The following is a 15943-nucleotide window of genomic DNA, read 5'->3' as shown; positions in this document are numbered from 1 at the left end:
CAGGGGATTCTAATGTGCAGCCAAGGTTGGGAGCCACTGCCTTACGGTAACGTATAGAAAGGCCTTCCCCCTGGAACCACCTCCCGCGTGTGGAAGAGGGAACCTGGAGCCTGGGGGGCTCTCAGTTGTAAGCAGGTGTCAAAGCTTAACCTGGCTCAGGGAGGTCGGGTTGTGGAGGCACAGGTTAGAGGCTGAATCCGCTGCCCGCCTCACGTCAGTGCAAACTACGCGGGGAAGCACAGCCACAGCCACAGCCCACACAACCACAGTCCACACAGCCACAGCCCACACAACCACAGTCCACACAACACGCCTCCGGTCCCCGCTCTGCTGGGTGGGAGGCCTTGCCCTCTGGAGCGTAAGGTCCCTGGGATGAGGGCACCCGATGGGGAGCTCAGAAGACACCCCTCCATCCCAGCTTTCACTCCTGCAGATGAATCAGGAAGGGGATGTGGGGCCTGGGCCGGCCTGGTCTCTGTTTTGCAGGGAATCATCCAGACGCGTGGCCCCTGCCCTTCCCCGCAGGTGTCCTGAGCCTGAGCTGGCTCTCGGCTCTCGTTGGGGCTTTCCCAGCCAGCGCCGTGCCTTCAGGCGAGATCAGAATCCCTGCAGGAGAAATCTGTGGAAGCCAGTTCCCTGATGGTTTTCTTTTCCTTGTTTTTCTTGTTCCCATTTGGTCCAATGTGTGGGAGAGGCTTCAGGTGGGTTAAGGATGGCTGTAGTTTCGGGGGAGAGGCTTAGGCAAAAGCCAAAGACGGGATGCGAGGGCCCTCAAAGGCCTCTGGGCCCCACAGGCTCCTGGTGCTGGAGGGCGAGCCTGGTGAGTTCAGCTGTGGCCCATCTTCCTGATGAGCTGCCCCTCCTCCCGGAGGTGGTTCCGAGGGAAGTCATGGGCAGGAGCGTCTGCGGGCAGAGCCCTGGCTGCAGCTCCAAAGGGCCTGGGTCGGGCCCCCTCCAGGGCCAGCGGCTCCCATGGCGGCCGGGGCGTCGCCCTCCTGCTGGGGAGGCTCCCGTCCTGGAGGGGATGCGGCCCCCGCGCCGGGTTCACGGTCTTTAAGATGCTCAGCGCCCTCGGCTTCTCCACCAGCTCAGAGCCACCCCGTGCGGGGCCAACAGACGCCGGAGAGGTGGGTGTGGGGCCCGCAAGGGCCGGTGGCCAGGCGGGTCCGGGGCCTCCACCGGGTGGGATAATTGGGGTGAGTGTGGGGGTTCGGCAGGAAGCGGTTAGGGTGGAAAGAAAGCGGTGTTGGCTGGCCTGGGAGGCGGATGTGAAGGTGGGGACTGGATGGGACCTGGAGGGGGTCGGGGCTGGGGAACGGGGTCCCTGGGTCTGTTCCCTGAAACCCTAGAAGCGGGAGGCAGAGCCCAGCCCACTGCGCTGCTGACTTTTTTCAAAAAGAGAAAAGCTGACGTTTGCATTTCACAGAGATGTCCAGGCTGAGTGGAAGGGCTTCGACGCCGGGCAATTATCAAATGTGCGTCCGCCCGTGAGGCGGGGGTGGGCCCAGGCCGGGACTCTCCTCCTGGGAGCCCGCCCGCCCGCGGGGCTTCTGTCTCCAGCCCCTCCTGATCGGGCCCCGGGGGGGTGCCCAGGCCCTGGGGGCAGAGGGGCCCCCTCTGTCCTCCGTGGGTGCCATGCTCAGCCCAGCTGCCAGCAGCTCCATTGGACCCTCTTAACGCAGTGGTTCTCAACCTTCCTGATGCCGCGACCCTTTAATACAGTTCCTCATGTTGTGGGGACCCCCAACCATAAAATTATTTTCATTGCTACTTTATCACTGTCATGTTGCTACTGTTATGAATCGTCATGTAAATATCAGATATGCAGGATGTATTTTCATTTTGACAAATTGAACATAATGAAAGCATAGTGATTCATCACAAAAACTATATGTAATTATAGATGTGTTTCCCGATGGTCTTAGGAGACCCCTGTGAAAGGGTCATTCGAGGGGTCGCGACCCACAGGTTGAGAACCGCTGCTCTAACGGGTCTCCATGTCCAGCATCCGCAGCTGCTTTGCCTTTGGCCTTGATTGGCCTGGTCCGTCCGGGAATGAATGAATGAATGAATGAATGACGCCCCCTTACGCTCCTGGGGGCGGCTGCCCCCTGACCTGGGGGTCAGAGACGTGGTCCTTTCTCGCGTCAAAGGTTCAGGGTGTCTCTGAAGGAAGAGCACAAACCACAGGCGTTTCCAGTGGAAAAGGGACCGCGCCCGGGACAGGCACAGCGAGGACAGGTCAGGACGGGACGGCAAGGGCACTGGACGGCAGAGAAACACGTTTCTCTCAGAGTCCTGGTTCTGGGCTGGGGCCATCCGGTAATTCATCCCCAGCTGCCCGGATCCCTGCCAGCGTGGAGTCGGCTCCCCTGACCCCGGGCCCCCGGCTCCCAGGCCCCCCTCAGCGGGGGCAGACGTGCGGTCAGCGGGGGCAGACGTGCGGTCAGGGGGGGCAGACGTGCGGTCAGGGGGGGCAGACGTGCGGTCAGCGGGGGCAGACGTGCGGTCAGGGGGGGCAGACGTGCGGTCAGCGGGGGCAGACGTGCGGTCAGGGGGGGCAGACGTGCGGTCAGCGGGGGCAGACGTGCGGTCAGGGGGGGCAGACGTGCGGTCAGGGGGGGTAGACGTGCGGTCAGGGGGGGCAGACGTGCGGTCAGCGGGGACAGACGTGAGGTCCTCAGTGTGGACGAGCAGGAGCCCCCCACTCCCGCCCCAGCTATCAGTTCTCAAGGGCGTTTTCTTTTTTGTTTTTTCAATGTTTTTATTGATGTCAGAGAGGAAGGGAGAGGGAGAGAGAGACGGAAACGTCAATGCTGAGAGAGAATCGTCCATGGCTGCCTCCTGCACGCCCCCCACTGGAGACCCAGCCCACAACCCGGGCCTGTGCCCTGACCTGGAATCGGACCCTGACCCCCTGGTGCCTAGGTCGATGCTCAGCCCCTGAGCCAGGCCGGCTGGGCCATGTGCCTGTGGTTGGGTGGGAAGCCCTGTGCTCCCCTCTGTCCAGGGCTCGCCCCCAGCGCCTGCACGGGCCGGACGTGGTGAGCTCAGTCGATAGGAGGGAGTGAATGGCTGGTACGTCACTGGCTGCCCCGCACGGTGTCGCCTCCGTGGCTGAGCCTTCAGAACATTTCTCAGTGCTTCCCCCTCCACGCCCCCATTGCCCCCCCCCACATCCCCCCTGTCCCCCGGCCAGAGAGAGAGAAGCGCCAGTTACTGCCGAACTCCAGCTTCCTGCCCTCCCCCGGAGGGGGAAGGGGGGGACTGGCAGTGCGGAGACCAGGTTGTGGCACCAGAGGGACTCAGCCATCTCGTGGCCTCAGCCCTGGCCGCTGTCTCTCCTCCTCCTGCCTTCCTGCCTGTCAGCGAGGCCATAGCTGAGGCCTCCTGGGTGCTGTGGCCTGGGGTGCTGTGGCCTCGGGGTGGTGTGACCTCGGGGTGGTGTGGCCTCGGGGTGCTGTGGCCTTGGGGTGCTGTGGCCTGGGGTGCTGTGGCCTCGGGGTGCTGTGGCCTCGGGGTGCTGTGGCCTGGGGTGCTGTGACCTCGGGGTGCTGTGGCCTCGGGGTGCTGTGGCCTGGAGTGCTGTGGCCTCGGGGTGCAGTGGCCTCGGGGTGCTGTGGCCTCGGGGTGCTGTGACCTCGGGATGGTGTGGCCTCGGGGTGCTGTGGCCTGGGGTGCTGTGGCCTCGGGGTGCTGTGGCCTTGGGGTGCTGTGGCCTCGGGGTGCTGTGGCCTGATGTGCTGTGGCCTGGGGTGCTGTGACCTCGGGGTGCTGTGACCTCGGGGTGCTGTGGCCTGGGGTGCTGTGACCTCGGGGTGCTGTGGCCTCGGGGTGGTGTAGCCTCAGGGTGGTGTGGCCTTTGGGTGCTGTGGCCTCGGGGTGGTGTGGCCTTTGGGTGCTGTGGCCTCGGGGTGCTGTGGCCTCGGGGTGCTGTGGCCTCTGGGTGCTGTGGCCTCAGGGTGGTGTGGCCATGGTTGCAGCCATTGGGGCTGCCCTGCAGGTCAGGGGGTCTGGGAGGCCCAGGGCACCCGGCCGCGGCCCTCGGGCAGCCCTGGCCAAGGCTGTGGTCGTGCTCCGCGGGGAGCCACTGTGGCCACGTTCCCTTTGTTCTCCTGTCAGTCCTCACTGAGCCTCTCCACAGCCCGGCCTTTGGTCTCAGGCATTTCTGAGGCTGTGGCCCCCGGAGCCTCTTCTGCCACTTTGTCCCCACACCGGGCGGGGGAGGGGGCGCCCTCTGGGCCTGCCCACAGGAGGTGCTGGGCCCCAGCCTGACGGCCCCCAGCCCCCCAGCTGCCCTGCAGGTGGAACCCGCTTCCTGCTCCTGCGCTGTCCCCACTGGTCACAGGGTCCACCCTGGGCCTCAGGCGAGAAAGCATCTATTTTTAGCTGCAGGGCAGACCCCTCCCCACTTCCCTCTGGGGCCACTGGAAGGTGCCCGGGGTCCACAGAGCTGGGGAAGCTCCGGCCCAGCCCTCAGGCTCACCCCACCCTCCCTGGCCCAGCAGGCCCGGCCCCCCACGCTGCCAGCTTCTCAGCTCGGTTCACTCTGCCTCTCTGGGCCTTACTTTTCTGTTTGTACAAAAAAGATGTTAAACGATTCATCCACGCGGCCCTTCACACCGTGTGACTTCGGTGCGAGGCTGCGGGCTTCGTGGCGTCTGCCGGGCTCTGGGGAGTGGGGCTCCCTTGTAATGGAGGCTGTTCTGGTCCTTTGTTAAACCAGAAACTGAGTGAAATGGAAGCTGAAAGGTTGACCTGAAGTGGGCGGAGCTGAGATTTGAACGGGGGTGGGGAAGGGTGGTGAGTGTGTGTGTGTGCGCGCGTGTGAACGTGTGTGCGCATGAGCATGTGTGTGAACGTGTGTGCGTGTGTGCGCGGGCATGTGTGCGTGTGAACGTGTGCGTGCGTGTGTGAACATGTGTGTGCGCGTGAGCATGTGCGCACGTGTGAACGTGTGCGCGTGTGAGCATGTGTGTGAACGTGTGTGAGCATGTGTGTGTGTGTGAGCGTGTGTGTGAGCGTGTGTGAGCGTGTGTGTGTGAGCGTGTGAGCATGTGTGTATGTGTGTGTATGTGTGTGTGTATGTGTGTATGTGTGTGTGTGTGAGCACGCGTGTGTGTGAGCGTGTGTGTGTGAGCATGTGTGTGTGAGCGCGCGTGTGTGTGAGCATGTGTGTGTGTGTGAGTGTATGTGTCTGTGTGAGTGTGTGTGTATGTGTGTGTATGTGTGTGTGTGTGTGAGCGCGCGCGCGTGTGTGAGTGTATGTGTGTGTGTGTGTGTGTGAGCGCGCGCGCGTGTGTGTGTGTGAGCGTGTGCGCGTGTGTGTGTGAGTGTATGTGTGTGTGTATGTGTGTATATGTGTGTGTATGTGTGTGAGCGCGCGCGCGCGCGCGTGTGTGTATGTGTGTGTATGTGTGTGTGTGTGAGCGCGCGCGCGCGTGTGTGTGTGTATGCGTGTGTGTGCACTAGTGTCTGTGTGTGTGTGAGCGTGTGTGTGTGTGTGTGAGCATGTGTGTGTGTGTGCGCGTGTGCTGGACCCCGACCTCGGAGTTGGGCTTTTTGATGCTGTTCCGAGCAGCGGAGGGAAGCCTTGAGCCACCAGGTCTGCATCTGTGGGATTCGGTCACAGACCCAACAGGGAACGGGAACGGGGCGGCACTGGTCTGCCCAGCCCTCCACACACGGTGCAAAGGGGCTTCCTGTGTGAGCCTGACCTCTGACCCCAGTGCTCCCACCAGGCGCAGGGCCCGCCTCCGGGTCAGTGCAGTCCTGCCTCCCTCCTCTCCCTACAGGCAAGTGACCCGAACTCTGGCTGAGCCTCACCCCTAGGCTGGGTCCCTCACCCCTGGGCTGGGTCCCTCACCCCTAGGCCGGGTCCCTCACCCCTCAGGCTGGGTCCCTCACCCCTGGGCTGGGTCCCTCACCCCTGGGCTGAGCCTCACCCCTGGGCCGGGTCCCTCACCCCTGGGCCGGGCCCCTCACCCCTGGGCCGGGCCCCTCACCCCTGGGCCGGGCCCCTCACCCCTGGGCCGGGTCCCTCACCCCTGGGCTGGGCCCCTCACCCCTGGGCCGGGTCCCTCACCCCTGGGCTGGGCCTCACCCCTGGGCCGGGTCCCTCACCCCTGGGCTGGGCCTCACCCCTGGGCCGGGTCCCTCACCCCTGGGCTGGGCCTCACCCCTGGGCTGGGTCCCTCACCCCTGGGCCGGGTCCCTCACCCCTGGGCCGGGTCCCTCACCCCTGGGCTGGGTCCGTCACCCCTCAGGCTGTGTCCCTCACCCCTGGGCTGGGCCCCTCACCCCTGGGCTGGGCAGAGCCTCTCCTGGAATCGGCTGTTGCAGCTGCAGGGGCAGGAGTTCAGGGCACGGTCACCAGGCCCATCTCCCCCTTCTCCCCGTCGCTGCCCTGGGGCTGGGACAGTGAAGGGCCAGCTGGGCTGCGAAGGGGAGGACTGGGGAGCCCGGAGCCGGCACTGGAGAGCAGGGGGCCTGCGGGGCAGGGAGGCGGGGCTGACTCCTGGGCTTCTGGGAAGCAGCATCTTGGGGCAGGACATGGGGCTGGGATGGGGGGAGGCAGGGGACCCACACCCAGAAGGGAGGGGTCAGAGGCTGCGCAGCCCCAGGGCCCGGCATCTGCTTGGCCCCCTCGTCCCCCCAGAGCTCACTAACCCCGGGGTTCCCTCTGCGACTCAGGTCAGGGGTGCAGTCTCCAGCTTCGCGGGTCCCAGGAGTCCGAGGCGCCCTCTGCCCCGGGCAGGTGTCTGTTTACAGAAGCCGTTTCCATGGTAAACAGGCTGAGAATCCCCGAAGGGCAGACAGTGCCCCCCCCCCCCCCCCAGCAGGCGCCTCTGGCTGCCTGGAGCCGGAAGGCGATGGAGGGAGAAACACTGACATGTGGGGCTGGAATGTGACGGAGCCGCCGTCTTTTAAAGGCGGGAACCCCTGATCTAGCTGCACTGCATGCAATATTCAGTGTTTTGTTCACTTGTCTAATTGGATTAAAACATTTAGCTCCCTTTAGGATCTCGATTGTGAATTTATGTGGCGAAATGCAATGTCTCGCTCGGGAAGCAGCAGTGGAGCAAACGCACCCGAAGCGATACAGGATCCGCTTTATTGCCTCCCGCCAGCCTCATCCGGAGGCTGCTGGCTCTTGGGCAGGAGGATGCTGACAACGGAGCGAGGCTGGCGCGGACGGAGCTACGGGCTCTCCCGGAACAATGGCGCGCAGGGCCCTAGGCTCCAACTCAACCAGGAGAAGTGCCGGGCTCTGCGCGTCGCCGGGGAGTCGGGGGTCCCGGGCCCTGGTGTGAGGAGCGCGGCGCGAGGGTCTCGTGTCATCTTTGCAAACACGCAGGCGGCGGGAGCTGCTGACATTTGAGCTGCATATGTTCGCGTGTGTTTTTAAAAAAACATGGAAGTCACTTCGGTTGACAGTGTCTCGTACACAGTTTTGAAAGAATCAGGGCAAACTTTAACAGAGTCAGTTTTTATTTGAAAAATATTTTCTGGGAATGTATCAGTGTTTATTTTTGAGACTGACAATTCGGGTGAAAATCCGGGCGAAAACAAAAAAACAACAATTGGGTTGAAATCAAATTGTTTGTTTTCATCTATCGGGAGCTCTTTCCAGAAACTCCTGGTTCAGGAGGCGGCGTGTTCATTGCTTTTATTCGGTGTGTCTGCCGTTGGATCCCAGCACCATCTGCCGCAGGTAGCTAACCTCATGGAAGCGCCTCCGTCCGCTGCCGGGAGTCCCCGGGGCCCAGGCCAGGACCCTGCGGACGTGCGACACCTGCGGGTCCCAGCGGGCCGCCGCCCACCCAGGCCCCCGCTTGAGCGTGAAGCTGCCCCTCCCTTTGCTTCAGGCCACACACCAGCCTGCTTCCCTCCCCAGCTTCTGGGTCTCTGCTTCCGGCTGGCTTTCCAGCTCTTTTGCACGAGTCCTTTGGTGTAAGGAGATCATGTCCATGATTTTGAATATAATCACATATGGCTGTTGGATCCGCGCACAAGTTCAAATCAAATTAGAACTGAAATCTGCTGCCAAGAATGCTCGAGAGTCGTGGGGCCGGCTGATTAATCACGGGCACGTCAGTTCCTGAAACTGTAAGTCACCGGGAGGGGCCCACACAGCCTGTCGGGAGGCAGGTCAGCCAGAGCCACGTCCACCCCCAGGTAAATGCGTGACAAAGAAACTGGTCTTCACCTGCCGGCCGGGGTGGCTCAGTGGTTGAACAGGAGGTCACGGCTTGACTCCCAGGCAGGGCACAGGCCCGGCGTCAGGCTCCATCTCTAGTGTGGGGCGTGCCAGACATCCGATCGATGGTTCTCTCTTTTCCGTGATGTTTCTATCTCTCCCTTTCTCTCTGAAATCAATGAAAACATAGAAAATACAAATAATAACATAACCGTGAGCTGTAAGGCGGCCTCTGGGTGGAGGGCAGCTCCGCTCTTCCCGCTCTCAGATGTCCCTCTCCCCACGGGAGTCTCATTTCCTTGCCAGCTGGCACCCGCCTTGGACAGATGTTAGAGCCCCGGGCGCTGGTCACAGACCCCTGACCCGGCTCCCAGCTGTCAGGCCTCGCTGCTGAAGCTCCCGGGGGCCCAGGTCCACCCCCCCCCAGACACCAGCCCCCCGTCCCCAGACATGGGGGACGGAAGGGGTAGGAGCCAGGCCGGGTGAGTGCTGCGGCCCCGTTTCTCCTCCAGGACCAGCAGAGCATCTCATGGCATTTCCCCAGCCCTTTCCCAGAAGTCCCCCCCCCGCCCCGAGAGGGGCAGGCGAGCAATCGGGCCAGTGTCTTCCGTCAGCACCACCCCAGGAGCAAGTCCCCAGAGCGCCTGGGCCCCGTGGGCAGCGCCTGGGCCATGGCCGGGCCAGCCCCGGGCAGCCGCGTTGAAGGGCCATGGGAACCCGCACGGCCAGAAAGCGCCACTGAGGCACGGCCCCCGCTGCCAGACTGGAGGTGTGCACAGGCCAGAACTCGGCAGAAACAATGGAGAAGAACGAAGCCTTGACAACAGACTGGTTGTCTCCTGGCGGAGGCCACAGGCCAGCCCCGAGCTCTGTCACCCGCTTCAGGGGCCAGGGCTGGGGACAGGGGACAAGTCAGGATGTGACTCCGCTCAGAGCAGCTGCCCGGCCAGGAAAACCCACTCTCTGCCGGGTGCGAGGTGGACAGAATGAAGGACTGTCCACAGGCAAGAGACATGCAGGTCTCCTCTCTCCTCCCCAAGCTTGAGAGGCCCCCAGAGAGGCTGGGAGGCAAGGCCCTGTGGCTCCAGCAGGAGGCGACATCCGCACCGCCCGCCCTGGGCCACGCAGACGTGCTCGGCCCCCCCCCCCCTGTAAGTGACGGAGCCTCAGTGCCGCCTTTTGGCTGTGAGGATTCCCACGGCCCTTAAACGCGGCTGTGGGGGGTGAGCCAGTCGGGTCCGAGCGGCCAAGGGCTCACTGGACGCTGGGCTCACAATTCAAGTTCACTGCGGGGCCAAAGGACCGAGCAGGCCTTGGGCTCCTCAGCAGAGCGTGTTCAGAACCGCGTCCCGGCCTCCTCTGCACCCCGTGCCTGATGGGGAACGCCAGTGGCTCCCCCACAAACACCTTTGGTCGTGCTCCCATCTGAGGAGCCCCCCAGGTAACACGTGCATCTGAAAGGCCCTTTGGGCCCTGAGCAGTTTGGCTCAGTGGATAGAGCGTCGACCTGCGGACTGAAGGGTCCCGGGTTCGATTCCGGTCAAGGGCATGTACCTCGGTTGCGGGCACATCCCCAGTAGGGAGTGTGCAGGAGGCAGCTGATTGATGTTTCTCTCTCATCGATGTTTCTAACTCTATCCCTCTCCCTTCCTCTCTGTAAAAAATCAATAAAATATATTTATTTTTTTTATTTTTTTAAAATATATTTTATTGATTTTCCACAGAGAGGAAGGGAGAGAGACAGAGAGTTAAAAACATTGATGAGAAAGAAACATCAATCAGCTGCCTCCTGCACACGCCCTACTGGGGATGTGCCCGCAACCAAGGCACATGCCCTTGACCGGAATCAAACCCGGGACCCTTCAGTCCGTAGGCTGACGCTCCATCCACTGAGCCAAACCGGTTTCGGCCAATAAAATATATTTAAAAAAATAAAAATAAAAGGCCCTTTGGGGGCCAGCCAGCTGGGCAGGAGCGGAGAGCCCAGGATGCTCAGTCCCTCGTGTGCTCTGGCTCTGGAAGAAAGACAGCGTTTTTCTGAGGATTTTTTTAAGGTTTGGGTTTTTTCTTTAAGTTTTTCATTTGGCAGCGATCAGGTCTGTAACGACCTGGAAGAGGTTTCCAGGTGCCAGTGGTGCAGGGTGGGATCTGAGTGCTGCCAGCAGGCAGAGGGGGAGTTGGAGGGCAAACCCCGTGTGACCATGATGTGCCCAGAACGGAGAGAAGATGCCCACGGCCCCTTCTTGGGCAGCTTGAGAGGCCGGGAGACTCGCTCATGCCCCGAGTCCCGGCCCCTCTGTTAGGGGCAGAGGTAGACTATTGGGGGCAGCCATACTTATAGGAAATACTAACCAGGCTCTGCTAACCGCGGTTGCTGTGTTCTGATTGCAGAAGGCACGCCCTAGCCTGGCTGGGAGTTGCACGTGGGACCTGGGAGCTCACCTGGAAATGCGGCCCATCCTCCCATAACAGGGAGCTGCTTTCATCATGGAAAGATGAACAACCAGAGCCCCCGCCCTGTGCCTACCCGGGGCCTTGCACACCCCCAGCGCTTACCTGTGAACTGCCCATTTTGCGTACCCTTTCTTATCCCTCTTGCCTACTTGCCCACATAATCTCTGTCCGACCCCTGATAAGCAGCCAGCTTGTGGGGGGCGGAGAGTAGGTTTCTGTGGGTGACCTGCGCTCTCCATGCTGCCGGAGTTATTAGACCAACGCCCAGATAGGACTCAACCTGTCTCTGCTGAACCGGCTCCGGTAGTGACAGGCAGCCCGGACCCCGTGGTGACCAGGTTTCACCTTCACCAGACAGGAGCCTGGTCTCCTGCCTGCAGACCCAGTGCCCTGACCTTTGGCCACGGCCAGCCAGGGCTCAGCCAGCCCGGTTCCGGCAGGAAGAGGGGCCGAGCAGGTCTGCATGGCCCAGGGCGGAGCGAGGATGTCGCCTCGCTGCTGGGTCCACAGGCTGTGCCTCCCGGGCCTCTCCAGGGGCCTCTCACATTTGGGGAGAGAGGAGGAAAAGCTGGCATCTCTCTCGCCTGCTGTGGACAATTCCAGAGCCCCTCTGAGCTGGTCTGACACCCCTGTGCAGATGGGGAGACGGAGGCTACAAGAGACTTCAGAGGGAAGTCAGGCCCTCACCGCCATGCCAGTCTGGCATCATTCTGTTCTCGGTGCCTGTGAACACGTCAGCGGCTCCTAGACCTGTGTTCTCCGTGTGAAAATGCAGGTTCCTGGGCCCTGGGCCGGAGGGGATGCCCTGGATTCTATGTCCCTTGTGTCTTTTTTTTTTTTTTTTGTCCTCACCCGAGGGTTTATTTTTTAAATATATTCTTATTGATTTGAGAGAGGAAGGGAAAGAGGGAGAGAGAGAAACATCAGTGAAGAGAGAGAATCATCGATTGACTGCCTCCTGCACGCCCCACACTGGGGACTGAGCCTGCAACCCGGGCATGTGCCCTGACCGGGAATCGAACTGTGACCTCCTGGTTCATAGTTTGATGCTCAAGCACTGAGCCACACCAGCCGGACTATCGTTATTGATTTGAGAGAGAGAGGAAGGGAGAGAGAAAGAAACATCTATATCCGAGAGAAAGATGATTCAGTTGTGTCCCATACATGCCCCAACTGGGGATGGAACCTGAAACCTAGGTGTGCGCCCTGACCAGGACTGGAACCCACAACCTTCTGATGTTTGGGATGCCCCAACCACTGAGCCACCTGCCAGGACAGTGTGTGTCTCTTTACCAGCATCTCAGCTGACCGTGGAGTGTGGCGAGGCTTGGGCTTGGAGCAGTGTCCTCGCCCACACCCTGTGGGCAGTCTCAGAGGCGCAGTGGTGGTTGGGGGGTAGGGGGGCGTTGTGTCCTGTTCCCAGCCTCAGGTCAGGGACTGACATGGGTGCTGGGGGGCGGGGGGGGGGGGTTCACGTACTGCGTGTGGAACAAATGAGTACTTTGCAGCGGGATCTGGCGGGCTGAGCGGGAAAATCACTCAGAGGACAGTGGCTCCCAGACACCCGTGCGGCACATGGTCCTTTTGAAAGGACAATGAGACAATTTCTCATCCTTTCTCTTTCCAGATGCATTTCCCATGAGTCACTCCAAGCGCGGGCGTGTGATGTCCCCCGGGGACTCACGGCACCTGGGTCCATCCCGACTGAAGGCTGAGCCCCGGCCGGCCGTGGACACGCAGGATCCTAACGAACCGCCGGTGGGGCAGAGAGCGCAGCCTCTGGGACAGGAGAGCAGCGGCGGAGACAAAAGGGTTTCACGCTGTGCTCCCAGCTCACCTGCACTCACTCTCCTCCTCCCCCTCCCTGCGGGGCCCCAGGTCCCACCCGAACAGGGAGACCTGGGCTGCGGACTCAGACTTGGGCTCCACGTCAGGGTCCCTACTTGCTGGCTGGCTGTGCTTGTGCGAGCCTCAGTCTCCCCATCTGTAAAATGGAGCCGATACTCCACGCTGCAGGGCAAAGGGGGTGACTGCCTGTCACACCTGTCCCAGTGCCCGGGCTCTGCTGGCATCCACATCTCACTCCCTTCATTGTGGGCATGGTGCCAGTGTCTCCTCCATTTTTCTCTTTTGGGGACACAGGAAGCAAGTAATTCTTTTTCCGCATCTTTGATTCTTTAGTAAATTTTGTGTTTGTTTAAAAATGGCTTTGCCTGCTGTTTTGGCTCCAGGGTTGGAGCGGCGGCCTGTGGACTGAGGGGTTGTGGGTTCGATTCCCGGTCAAGGGCACCTACCTCCATTGCAGGATCCCCAGCCCTGGTCAGGGCCGTGCAGGAGGCAACCAATCGATGTGTCTCTCGTGTCGATGTTTCTCTCTCCCTCCCTCCCTTCTACTCGCTCTAGAGATCAATGGGGAAAATATCCTTGCATGAGGATTTTTAAAAAGGCTTTATAAAAGGGCTTTTATAACCCATCTATCCCCCCAAAAATCTTAGCTCGATGATCAGTCAGGTAATTTAGGACAAGATTTATGCATTCCGCTCACAATGACTCCCCTAACTGGGAGCACCCCCCATTTCCTCAACCAATCAGGCTGTGCACACACATCCTCCAGGGGCCCTCACAGCTGACACCCCACTTCCCGCAGCCCTGGCAGAGGTGCCTGCCTAGATCTGCTCAGCACATGGTGTGGCTCCTGCATTCTGGGCCTAGGCTCCTGCACAGCTTCAGCTCCCTAAAGAGGCTGGGCCTGTGTCCCTCACATGTCCCTGTGTCCCCCATGTCTCTGTTCTCCCCGCTGTGCCCCCCCACTGTGCCAGCACAGCCTTCAGATCTCCCTCCTGGCTTATTAGCTGAGCAATGTGATCACTGATAAAATGAAGCTGTGAATCAGACCCCAGCATGTGGATGGATCCATCCTGAAGACAGCACCCCCCCACACACACACACAGTGAGGAGTGTGCGGGGTACCAGGGGTCTCAGGGCCCCGAGGACCGCCCCACAACGCAGGTGTGTGTTACCTGGGCTCTCAGCCCCCCAACCCCAGGAGCCCCACAGCGCGGGGTGTGCGTTACCTGGGCTCTCAGCCCCCCCTCCCCGAGGATGCCCCCAGCACGGGATGTGCGTTACCTGGGCTCTCAGCCCCCCCTCCCCGAGGATGCCCCCAGCGCGGGATGTGCGTTACCTGGGCTCTCAGCCCCCCCTCCCCGAGGATGCCCCCAGCGCGGGGTGTGCGTCACCTGGGCTCTCAGCCGCCCCCCAGGAGCCCCCCAGCGCAGGGTGTGCATACCTGGGCTCTCAGCCCCCCCAGGAGCCCCCCAGCGCAGGGTGTACATACCTGGGCTCTCAGCCCCCCCACCAGGAGCCCCCCAGCGCAGGGTGTACATACCTGGGCTCTCAGCACCCCCACCAGGAGCCCCCCAGCGCGGGGTGTGCGTTACCTGGGCTCTCAGCCCCCCTCCCCGAGGACGCCCCCAGCGCAGGGTGTGCCTTACCTGGGCCCTCAGCCGCTCCACCTCCTCCGACAGGCTCTGCCGCTCTTGCAGGAGCTCGTTCTGCTTGCTGAGCAGCTGCACCAGTTGCTGGGCGGTGGCCTGGCTGTGCTGGTCCAGCTGCTGCAGCCTGAGAGATGGAGAGAGACCAGGTGGGTCAGCCGGCCAGGCCTGAGTATCCAGGGACAGTAGCAGCAGCGGTTCTCAACCTGTGGGTCGCGACCCCTTCGGCGGTCGAACGAGCCTTTCACAGGGGTCACCTAAGACCATCCTGCATATCAGATATTTACATGACGACTCATAACAGTAGCAACATGACAGTGATGAAGTAGCAACGAAAATAATGTTACGGTTGGGTCACCACATGAGGAACTATTTAAAGGGCCAGAAGGTTGACAACCACTGGCCTAGCAGGGACCCTGAGGGGTGAGGCCTCAGCCGGAGGGGCCCTGGGGGGGGCATTACGTCAGTTGAGGGGACCAGTCCCAAGTGTGAAAGGAAATGAGCAGCCCTCAGGACTGGGAAACACACAGGTAAGGCGGATGAGCAGAAAGCGGAAACCTTACACTCAGAGGGCAAAGGCCTCCCCTGGCAGCCGGGACCCCCGGCAGACACCAGCCGGCTGGGGCAGCGGCGAGGAGGGCGGACGCACGGGGCTAAGGGCTTTCCGTTACTAATCACCCCGTCGGTCACGCGGTGCATCGCTGACCAGGGTCTCTAAAGACCCTAAACCTGTCCTGCGGACGGGCTCCCGCCCCAGGCTCTCACTCACTCACACTGTCCAGCCACAGTGCAGCCCGGGCCGGAGGCTGCGGGTGGGGTGCAGGTGGAATGGAGCCAGCACGCCCTGCTCTGAAGACATGGCTGTCCCACGCCTTCCTGACAGCCCGCAGCGGCCAGAAGCACCCAGTGACATTAGCTTGTATTTTCTCTCTCCCTCTCTCTTTCTCTCATACACACACACACACACACATACACACATACACACACACACACACACACACACACAAAGGGCTTGGGAAGCTCAGGGCACATTTCAAGCTCCAGGCGCCGTGTCCAACACTGAGGCAAAGACCCAAAGCCTGTTCTGCAGACACCGGCCTTTCTGGGGCCTGAGCAGAATTCAGCCCCCCTGGAGTTCGGGAACCGAGGGGCGCCCACCTGGGGCGCTCACTGACACACGCCTGGTTGGCACTGCACGTGCAGCGAGGAAGGAGACGGGTTCCCACCCGAGCGCTGTCTCCGGAGAAGGAGGCTCCGTGGCTTCTAACGCCTGCGGGTTAACTGCACATCGGCCTCACTGGCTACGCTTACAGGCTGGGTTCCCCTCGGGCTCTCCCTGCTCACAGCCCGCTGCCCAGCACTGCGCCACCTTTCAACAGGTAGCAGGCGCAGCACGGAGTCCGCACGGCCCAGACCTTGAGACCCTGGTCCATCGGACACCGGGACGGAACTGGGCCTCAGGGTGGACAGGCGCCTTCACCAGGGAACAGGCAGCCTCGGCGGACAGGCTTCCGGGGACATCTAGCAACCGGCCAGCCCTTCGTCAGGCCTCACCCCCCCCCCCCGCCCGCACTCCCTGAGGAATGGAGACCCCCGGGGGGCCAGTCAGCAGCGCCTGCTCCCACAGCTCAGGACCAGGGTCCAGGCCTGGGCTGGCCCGCCCCCCGGTCTCCTCTCCCCGGCTCTGGAGGAGGGTGAGGACCAGGGACAGGAGCCAGTCCGAGAAAGACATGGTCTCACTCATGTGCGGAATCTAATGAACAAAATAAACTGATGAGCAAAGTAGATCCAGAGG

General features: G+C 61.6%; 2 protein-coding genes across 7 annotated transcripts in view; one reads left to right on the top strand and one right to left on the bottom strand.

Moving 5' to 3' along the window:
* Positions 1-12914, top strand: part of AKT3 (AKT serine/threonine kinase 3) — a 227906-nt gene extending 214992 nt beyond the window's left edge. For 4 of the 6 annotated variants that reach the window (XM_081114495.1, XM_081114494.1, XM_081114493.1 and 1 more), the window contains one exon: positions 12282-12914. In XM_081114495.1, coding sequence (XP_080970621.1) covers positions 12282-12835 — 554 coding nt within the window. In that variant the 3' untranslated portion in view covers positions 12836-12914. Of the gene's footprint in view, positions 1-7011; positions 8179-12281 lie in introns of those variants that run through there. The other 2 variants (XR_013997278.1, XM_081114496.1) reach the window with 2 other exon arrangements.
* Positions 7470-15943, bottom strand: part of SDCCAG8 (SHH signaling and ciliogenesis regulator SDCCAG8) — a 192007-nt gene continuing 183533 nt past the window's right edge. The window contains exons 17-18 of the mRNA XM_081114488.1: positions 14149-14275; positions 7470-8369 (exon numbers count right to left, since the gene is read on the bottom strand). Coding sequence (XP_080970614.1) covers positions 8352-8369; positions 14149-14275 — 145 coding nt within the window. The 3' untranslated portion in view covers positions 7470-8351. The remainder of the gene's footprint in view (positions 8370-14148; positions 14276-15943) is intronic.

Source organism: Myotis nattereri (assembly GCF_964212035.1).
Source record: "Myotis nattereri genome assembly, chromosome: 20".
Taxonomy (NCBI): domain Eukaryota; kingdom Metazoa; phylum Chordata; class Mammalia; order Chiroptera; family Vespertilionidae; genus Myotis; species Myotis nattereri.
Note: the sequence above shows the minus strand (reverse complement) of the source record. Positions and strands in the feature narration are given on the sequence as shown.